Genomic DNA, 9,694 nt, shown 5'->3' on the forward strand with positions numbered 1-9,694 from the left:
GTTCTCCGTTCAGAAACTCGACGCCGTCCTTGCCCGGCCCACCAGGACCTCGCTTTCCTGTACCTGTGCGTAAACGAATCGCTGCTGGTCTTCGGCATCCGTCTCCTCCATTACAGCGGCCCGACCCGGGCAAGCTCGCGAGGGCAGAAGGGGGCGGCGGCCCCACGGCCGCGTCGGATTTTCCCGCCGCGGCGCGGGCGACGGGCCGTGCGAGGGGACAAAGCGCGAAGCTGCTCCCTGCCTCGCGCGCGCCCTCTGGCGGCGTCTCGGGGATGGGCCTTCGCGGTCGCTGTCTCCGCGGAAGTGGCCGCCGAGGTCCCTGCGGCTCCCGGGCCCTGACTCGGCGCCTGGCACCGTGCTGAACACCAGCTCTCCGCAGCGTGTGTAGGCTCAGAGGTTGTTACAATATTTATTGTGACGTGAAGGGTGCATAACCCACGATTTGCAGATGATGAAACGCAGTACTCTTTCTTATGAACTCTTTTTTTTTCTGAGTTGGAGTCTCTGTCGTCCTGGCTGGAGTGCGGTGGCACGCTCACGGCCACCGCCGCCTCGACCTGCTGGGCTCAGGTGATCCTTCCGCCTCAGCCTTCCAAGCAGCTGGAAACACACGTGTGCGCCACCATGCCCGGCTAATTTTTTGGTTTAACCTGGGGAGACCGAGGTCTCGCCAAGTTGTCCAGACTGGTCTCGAACCCATGGGCCCAGGCGACTCTCTCACTTCTGCTTCCCAAAGTGCTGAAATTACAGGCGTGAGCCATCGCACCCAACTACTGGGAACTCTTTTCACGTTATACCTTCGATGTGTCTCGCAAAATCCAGTATAAGTCTTATCACCAACAGTTTGTAAGAGGGAACAAAGAAGGGAATGTAAGGGGAGAACAAAGAAGTGGCTTTGACCTTGAAGCAGGCTTCACAGACTTCACTCCCTTCCGGAAAACTGTTTTGAAAACGTTGCAAAATTAATAACACCCTTATCCCCTGCACCTGCATAACTGGCTATATCTGCTTCTGTAAAATTGCTTGCTTTCCCACGCTAGCAGAATAATGCGTTAAGAGCCCCAGAACGTCCCAAGTTCTATCTTTAGCCCACTAGAATATAAGTCTAAACTACTTAAGGCAGCCCTGTGTTGCAGCTGGTCATCCTTGCTTTGAAATTCATTATCCAGCAAGTGGCCACCGGCCATGGCCGAATCTGGCTAATAAACCTCTCCTTTGTTACTTATAACTTTGTGTCGGTGTCTGTGATTTAAGCCCTCGGACCCTACTTCAAATTGTGCCACAAAATCAGAATACAAGTAAATGCCCGATTACTGTCTCATTCTGCCAGTAACTGGCTGCTTATTGCCATTGATAGAGGAGGAGCCTTCTGATCCAAAGGCTGCGATTTTCCTTTATGTTAAGAAGTGAAATAGGCCGGGCGCGGAGACTCGCACCTGTAATCCCAGCACTTCGGGAGGTGGAGGTGAGAGGATTGCTTGAGCCCACAGGTTCGAGACCATCCTGGGCAACTCGGGGAGACCTCGTTTCCACAATAAATAAAAAAAATTAGCCAGGCATGGTGTCCCACGCCTGTAGTTCCAGCTACCTGGAAGGCTGAAGTGGAAGGATCACCTGAGGCCAGCAGGTAGAGGATGTGGTGGCCATGAGGCTGCCACTGCACTCCAGCTTGGGCAACAGATTGAGACTCCTATTCAAAAATAATAATAAGTGAAACGTGAACCCCAACCCTAGATCTTTACGCCTTAGGAACTTACTGTAATCACTTTCCTCCTTCCCAGCTTCACTCATTTGGGGCTTTACTCATACCTCAATGACATGAACAACAGATTCCTTTGCTGAGTCACACTAGTTCAGGTACAGGAAGCACATGTCCTTTTTGTGCTGTCCACAATGGACAGGACACGCTTTCAAGTTGAATCTGCTCGAGGTCTTATTCTGTCGCCCGGGCTGGAGGGCAATGGCAGACCATGCCTCACCACAGCCTGGAAGCTGCTGGGCTCAGGCATCCTTCCACCTCAAGCCTCCCGAGTAGCTGGGACTAGTTGGGACTACAGGCATACGCTACCACCCTGGCTAACTTTTTAATTTTTTGTAGAGGCAAGCGCTCACTATGTTGCTCAGGCTGGTCTCGAACTCCTGGACTCAAGTAATCCTCCTGCCTCGGCCTCCCAAAAGGTTGGGATTACAGGCATAAGCCACTCTGCCTGGCCTCCATCAAGTTCTTCAGTGGACAATCGACAGCAAATCAAACCCTGATTTGTAGCCTCTGCCCATTCCCATGGTGTCCGTGTTCCCAGCACTGTCAATTTTGTGCTGAATGTCGGGTCCCTGAACTCAGAATTGGGAAGAAATACTGCATAGCAGATACACCATACAGATGCAATAGCAAGCTGTAGTAGCATAACTAAGAGGCGATGTGTTGTACTATCTGCTTTAATATGACATATTTAAACCCAAGTTTATATAACTTAATTTTTTATTTTTTTGAGACAAGATCTTGCTCTGTTGCCCAGGCTAGGGTGCGGTGGTGCAGTCATAGCTCACGGCTGCCCTGAGCTCCTGGGCTCAAGCAAGTCTCCTGTCAGTCTCCCAGAGTGTGGGGTTGCAGGCGTGAGCCATCACATCCAGCATAACATTGTTGAAATAGCTGTGTTTGTCTGGTGGGGTGATTTTCCTTTCAGGTCTGTTGGCACTTCACTTAGCTGGTGAGCAGGAGCTGAGTCAGGATGCTGTGGGGTCTGTTGGCTCTTCGTCAGGTTACCCAGGGAACCATAAGCACTACTTCACGCAGCCATTTTGAAAGTAAAGGGCCACGTCCAACACTTCCGTAACAAAGACAGGTAGTTAGAAAAGCACGTGTGTGATTCTCCATCCGCAGTTTCTCACTCCTCCATCGCTGACTTTCTCCACGGAGGCAGTAAAAGGAGAGGTTACCTGTATTCTTCCAAGTAAGCACAAATAAACATAGACAGTGAGCATCCTTCCTTTTTTGGGTGGCTTTACGCTTGTTAAGAAAGGCAATTAAGGCCGGGCTCAGTGGCTCAGCCAGTAATCCCAGCATTTTGGGAAGCCAAGGCCGGTGGATTGCCTGAGCCTGCGGGTTTGAGACCTGCCTGGGCAACTTGAAGAGACCTCATTTCTGTAATAAATCAAAAATTAAGCCGGGCTCGGTGGCTCAGCCTGTAATTCCATGCCTTGGGAGGCTGAGGTGAGTGGATGGCCTGAGCCTGCGGGTTCCAGACCCGCCTGGGCAACTTGGTGAGACCTCATCTCTACAATCAATCAAAAATCAGCCGGGCGTGGTAGCGCGCGCCTGTAGTTCCAGCTGCTCAGAAGGCTGAGGCGGAAGGATCGCCGGAGCCCAGCAGGTCGTGGCTGCGGCGGCCGGGAGCGGCCACTGCACTCCAGTCTGGGCGACGGAGTGAGGCTCCACAAAAAAAAAGAAAGGCAATTGAACTGAGTTTGCAGGGAGAAGGTGCTGGGCTCACAGGAGACCGGATGGAGTGAGGCCTGTGGAGAGAGGCTCCCAGCAGGGAAAGCCTCCCGTGCCCGCCTCCACCCACAGCTCACCCAGAACAGACACTGCCCGTAACCGTAGAATAGGCGTCAGGAGGTCCAAGAGTGCTCTCTTCCCTCTGATGGCTGCACTGAGGCTTCAGAAAACATATGTCAAAGCCAAATTTCGAATTGTATTTGTTTTGAGTCCGGGCCTTGCTCTGCTGCCCCAACTGAAGTGCAGTGGCCCGATCGCAACTTGCCACAGCCTCGAACTCCTGGGCTCACGCAGTCCTCCCGCCTCAGCCTCCCAGAGTGCTGGGATTGCAGGCACGAGTCCCCGTGCCCAGCCAGCCATCACGCCCAGCCCACATCTCGTTTAAAACATTGGGAGTCCTTGCTTCACTGATGATGTGTACCCAATCTGTCTTACTTTAGTTTATTTTATTTTTAAAGGGACGAGGGTCTCACTATGTTGTCCAGGCTGTAGTATGGCGGCTATCTATAGGCGCAGTCACAGGCCCTTACAGCCTCTAACTTCTGGGCTCCAGCGATCCTCCCGCCTCGGCTTTGTGACGAGCTGGGACTACAGGTAAGCTCCAGTCTGCCTCTTATTCAGGAGCCGCTGCATTGTCACCTGCTCACTGAGGTGCTGCTGATATACCTAAAGCAAACAGGGAAAGCACCTGTGGCGGGTCAGACCCGTGGGCTCTCTCTGGAACTCGCTGTTAAGTGAGATGGATACTCACAGCTTTAACAACTGATTGCAGTATGGTGCAGCCTTTCAACTTTGAATTAATATTTGACTAGTGTTTGCTATGAACCAGGCCAGTGGTGTGTGTTGGGCCCCAGACAGCCATACCCCAAAGCATGGTACTTTGGCATGCTGATAACTAAGCACCAGTACCAGGCAGTTGTCCACCTGTTGGCTGAATTTTAAGTGGGGGTGCTGAGGATACAGAGATTCAAGGGATAGAGTTCTTAGGGGTTGATCATCTGCATTGCTTAAGGATTTTTTTTAATTTTTTTTTTTGAGATGGGATTTTGCTATGTTGCCCAGGCTGGACTCAAACTGCCGGGCTCAAGCGATCCTCCTGCCTTAGTCTCCAGAGTAGCTGGGACTTCAGAGGATTTTATTCTTGAAAATAATCTGTGAGACCGGGCTCAGAGGCTCAGCCAGTAATCCCAGCCACTTTGGGAGGCTGAGGTGAGTGGATTGCCTGAGCCCGTGGGTTCAAGACCAGCCCAGGCAACTTGGTGAGACCTCATCTCTACAATAAGTCAAAAATTAGCTGGGCATGGTAGCACGCCTGTAGTTCTAGCCTGGGTGTGGTAGCATGCCTGTAGTTCTAGGATCATTGGAGCATAGCAGGTCAACACTGGGGTAGCCGTGAGTGTGCCACTGCACTCCAGCCCAGGTGACAGAGCGAGACTCCAACTCAAAAAAAGAAAAGAAAAGAATCTATGAGAGGTTCTCAGAAACACTAAGCTCTAGCGCTTTCAAGTTACCAGTTCATAGAATGATGTCCTCCATAACATTAAGCAAAAGAAAATGGCTTGCGGATCGGTATTACAGAATACTCTTGCTTACAGGAGGGGCACGAGCACGTCTATGGGACGTGGGACATTTGCAGGGAATGGAACAGGAGTCAAAGGCTGTAGGACAACACAGTGAGCTCTGGAGGGCAGCTCGGGGCCAAGGCCCTTGCACATTCACCCCATGCCTCTGTGTCCTGCATTTGTCCCGAGCATGTGTTGCTTTTATCACGAGAGGGAAGCCCACGAGTCACTCCCTGTCTCCTACCATCCTGTGTCCCCAGCCCCAGAGCTGACGGCCGAGTCCTGGAGGAGCTGTTCGGGAGAATCAGCCTCGAAGCCTCCCCTCTGCCCGTGTCAGTGGATGGCATCTGGAGGCGACAGACGCCACTGGCCTCTCCTCCCCACTGCCCCCAGTCAGCCAGGAGGGTCCTGCAGCCCCCGCGGGGCAGGCCTCCGGCGGATCAACCCCATCTGCCATGTGTGTCCGGACCAGGCAGCTGAGCCCAGGCAAGCCCAGGCCAAGGCGGGGAGGAGGGCCGGGTGCAGGGCGGGAGGCAGCTCTGCCCGGGGAGACCATGAGCGCAGATTCCCCCAGGGCAGCGAGCCAGTCACAGAGCCACCTAAAGCCCCAGGTCCCTCATCTGTAAAGTGGGGACAGTCGTTCCAGCTCACCTAAGGGCTCCAGAAATAGTGAGACTCATTTTCCCAGCAGTTCCTGTGCTTTGTGCCCTGCGTGTTATCTCATTTTAGGTGCCTGAGGTATTATATGACAGGAAATGGATGGGCCGGGCACAGTGGCTCGCACCTGTAATCCCAGCACTTTGGGAGGTGGAAGCAAGAGGATTGCCTGAGCCCAGAGGTTCGAAACCAGCCTGGGCAACTTGGCGAGACCTCGTCTCTATAATAAATCAAATAAATCAAAATTAGCCTGGTGTGGTGCACACCTGTAGTTCCAGCTACTTGGAAGGCTGAGGCAGAAGGATCACCCAAGCCCAGCAGGCCAAGGCTGTGGTGGCCATGAGCACGCTGCTGCACTCCAGCCTAGGTGACAGAGTGAGACCCTGATGAGAGAGAGAGAGAGAGAGAGAGAGAGAGAGGAGAGAGAGAAAGAAGAAAGGAAAGAAAGAAAGAAAGGAAGAAAGAACTGGATGGATTTGGCAGAAGCTTCTTTCTACTTGATGCAGAGGCAGCCCTATAATCTGGCCACTAGGTGTCAGCGTTGTACCATGACTTGAGACAAGGTTGTGGCTGCTGCTGACAAGGTGGCAGTGATGCTGACAGTTTTATATCCCCGCTTGCCCTCAAAGGTAGCTGCTAGCAACCCCATATTGCATGCCGAGACAGTCTCCGGTGAAAGAACCTGCCTGAGGTGAGGTAGTGTAGCCCAGGGCGTACTCTGAGCAGCGGCCTCTGAGCCTGCAACAGCCTTCCCTTGCCCGCGCCCTCACCCCAGCAGGACAAGGACTGCTGCCGCTGCAGGTTTCTTTGTTTGTTTTTGTTTTTTTGAGTCAGGGTCTCAGCCTCCCGACTAGGTGGGACTATAGGTGCACGCTGCCTCGCCCGGCTTTTTTAATTTTTTGTACAGAAAAGGTCTCACTGTGTTGCCCAGGCTGGTCTTGAATTTCTGGCTTCAAGCATTCTTCCTCCTGCCTTGGCCTCCCAAAGTGCTGAGATGATGAGATGACAGGCGTTAACTACCGTGCCTGGTCTGCAGGTTTCTTGAATCCTTTTTAGCTGCATTAAATAATGTACCATAAATACTTCAATAGCAGTCATCATTAGTCATATAGTTCCTAAAATTGCACTTCAAAATGTCAGTTCAAGAATCTGCCTCGGCCAGGCTTGGTGGCTCAGCCTGTATTCCCAGCACTTTGGGAGGCCGAGGTGAAAGGTTTGCCTGAGCCCACAGGTTTGAGACCCACCCGGGCCACTTGGCGAGACCTAATTCAAAAATTAGCTGGATGAGGTAGCGCGCGCCTGTAGTTCCAGCTCCTTGGAAGGCTGAGGCGGAAGGATCATCGGAGCCCAGTAGGTCGAGGCTGCGGTGGCCGGGAGCGGTCACTGCACTTCAGTCTAGGCAGTGGAGTGAGACTCCACCTCAAAAAAAACAAAAACAAAAACAAAGAATCTGCCTTGTTAACTGTTAAGTGTATTTCATAAGTGCATGAGGTCGCACGTGACCTCTCTCACCACTGGACTGACAGCACCTAACGTGGTACTTAACACTTAGTCGATACATAATAAATATGCTGAATGGGCCAGGCTCTGTGGCTCAGCCTGTAATACTAGCACTTTGAGAGGCTAAGGCCGATGGATCGCCTGGGCCCGCAGGTTTGAGATCAGCTCAGGCAATTTGGCGAGACCTCGTTGCTGCAATCAATAAATAATCGCGTTAGCCAGGCGTGGCAGCGCGCACCCGTAGTTCCGGCTCCTTGGAAGGCTGAGGCGGAAGGATCGCCGGGGCCCAGCAGGTCGAGGCGGCGGTGGCCGGGAGCGTGGCGCCGCACTGCAGCCTGGGCGACATGCTGAGTGATGGAATGGATGGGTAAAAGAACTGTGCACATCGAGAGGGAAGGACGTCTGATAATTAAGTGCACGGACTCTGGCCCCAGACCTCGGGGTTCCAAGTCCAGTTCTTCTTCAATGACTGCGTGACCTTTTTAAGTTACTAACACCACATGCTCCATCTGTAGATCAGGGTGATAATAACCCCTACTTCAGGGGCTGTTGTAGAAAATGAGTTAACATGTGTAGACCTTACATACCAGCAGTACCCAATGCACACCCTAAGTGTTAGCTATTATTATATCCTTTTTTTTTTTAGAGACAAGGTCTTCTCGATTGCCCAGGCTGGGGTACAGTGTCATGATCATAGCTCACTGCAGCCTTGAACTTCTGGGCTTCAGCGATCCTCTTGCCTCAGCCTCCTGGGTAGCTGGGACTACAGGCATGCAACACCACTTCCAACTATTATTTTTTGTAGAGATGGGGTCTCTCTGTGTTGCGCAGGATGGTGTTGAATTTCTTTCTCTTTTTTTTGAGTTGGAGTCTCACTCGGTCGCCCAGACTGGAGTGCGGTGGCCGCTCCCGGCCACCACAGCCTTGCCCTGCTGGGCTCCGGCGATCCTTCCGCCTCAGCCTTCCAAGGAGCTGGAATTACAGGCGCGCGCTACCCCGCCCGGTTAATTTTTTGATTTACTGTAGAGATGAGGTCTCGCCAAGTTGCCCAGGCGGGTCTTGAACCCGCGGGCTCAGGCAATCCATTCACCTGGGCCTCCCAAAGCACGGGATTACAGGCTGAGCCACTGAGCCCAGCTGGTGTTGAATTTCTGAACCCAAGTGATCCTCCTGCCTCAGCCTCCCAAATATATTCATATATATATGCTGTTCGTACTGTGTGAAACTCTCAGGAAATCCCCCAAGTAGGGCTAAAGCTTCCAATTCCACCACGCTACAAGTTTTCCTTTACAGGGGAAGCAGATGTGGCAGATACAGTTTGTAGTGTCTCCTGACCCATGCGTTCCTCTAGAACCTTCCATTCTCTCATCAAGAAGTAGAGTTTCATGAAGGTGGTTTTCCCAGGGCAAGGCTTGTCCATGCACTCCAAGTGTGCGGACCCCTGCCATCCCCTGGGTATGGGAAGCTTGACGGTGTCATTTGTGGCGGTGGGGAACTGCCCTCGCATTTTCCCTGAGGGGTTAAGAAAGAGGCGGAGTCTCATCTTCCTCCCCTTGTCTCTGGGGGGCTTGTGAGTAGCTTGTGCCCGATGCCTGATGCAGCTGGCATCTTGCTGGGACAATCGGTGGCCGGGCCTTAGAAAGCAGCAGGCTTCCGCCGTATTAGTGGGAAGGCTCACCCTGGAGCCCGAGCCACTGTGTGCTGAGGACGCCCATGGCCACACGAGGAGTTCCTGGCACCTCTGCCAGCGTCAACACCCAGAAGAATGAGAAAGTGTCCTCCAGGCAACCCCCGCCGTGGCGCCACTCCCAGCTCTCAAGTCTTCCTCTCTGAGGCCCTGGCACTGTGAGGCAGGCAAGAGCCTGTCCCCGGTGCTCTTCCCAGATTCCTGAACTACAGGATTAGGGGAGACATTGAACGGTGGTTATTCTACCCTACTGAGTTAGGGCGGTTTGATGCACCCCACCCGTAGAACCCGGAATAGCATGTGAGATGAACCAACAGTGAACATGTGCAGGCTGACAGACGTGCCACAGACAGCACGCTGGGGGGCTCCTACCCCTTCCAGAAGGACGCGCTTCATATCTTCCTGGGAGAACGTGGAACACCTGCCAATCCCTCGCCTGAATCTCCTTACTCAGAAGGCCTGTCTGCTTCCTTGGAAATGTGACTCGTGTCTTTATAACTAACCCCTTGTGGCCTGAGTAAAGCAGAAAGAGTTGTCGCTGAAGTCATCAGAGGCTTACGGTTTCCGCCCAAGGGAAGCCACCAGATAAGATAGTTCCTTCAGTGATTAGGCCGACAGGGCTGACTTGGCCGAGGGCAGAGCCTTTCTCTGTTCACCCCATCCATGCCGAGTTGTTCCACGACCTCACCTTTGGCAGGAGGGGGTGTTTGTGTAGCCGGCTCTGTTCCAGGTGCCCCCAAGCAGCTCTGTATGATAGATATTATCATCCCCTTTTTTTTTTTTTTTTTTTTT

At 52.9% G+C, this 9,694-nt stretch overlaps 1 protein-coding gene across 3 annotated transcripts in view; it reads right to left on the minus strand.

Annotated features, from left to right (window-relative positions):
- Positions 1-206, minus strand: part of LOC103267353 (centromere protein S) — a 20,191-nt gene extending 19,985 nt beyond the window's left edge. For all 3 annotated transcript variants that reach the window (XR_002482363.1, XM_021716019.1, XM_008064955.1), the window contains exon 1: positions 64-206. Coding sequence is in view for 2 of the 3 variants with exons in the window: in XM_021716019.1 (XP_021571694.1) it covers positions 64-111 (48 nt within the window). In the remaining variant the exon portion in view is untranslated. The remainder of the gene's footprint in view (positions 1-63) is intronic.
- Positions 207-9,694: the final 9,488 nt, after the last annotated feature.

Source organism: Carlito syrichta, unplaced genomic scaffold (genome assembly GCF_000164805.1).
Source record: "Carlito syrichta isolate Samal-C Ts95f unplaced genomic scaffold, Tarsius_syrichta-2.0.1 Scaffold308112, whole genome shotgun sequence".
Lineage (NCBI taxonomy): Eukaryota > Metazoa > Chordata > Mammalia > Primates > Tarsiidae > Carlito > Carlito syrichta.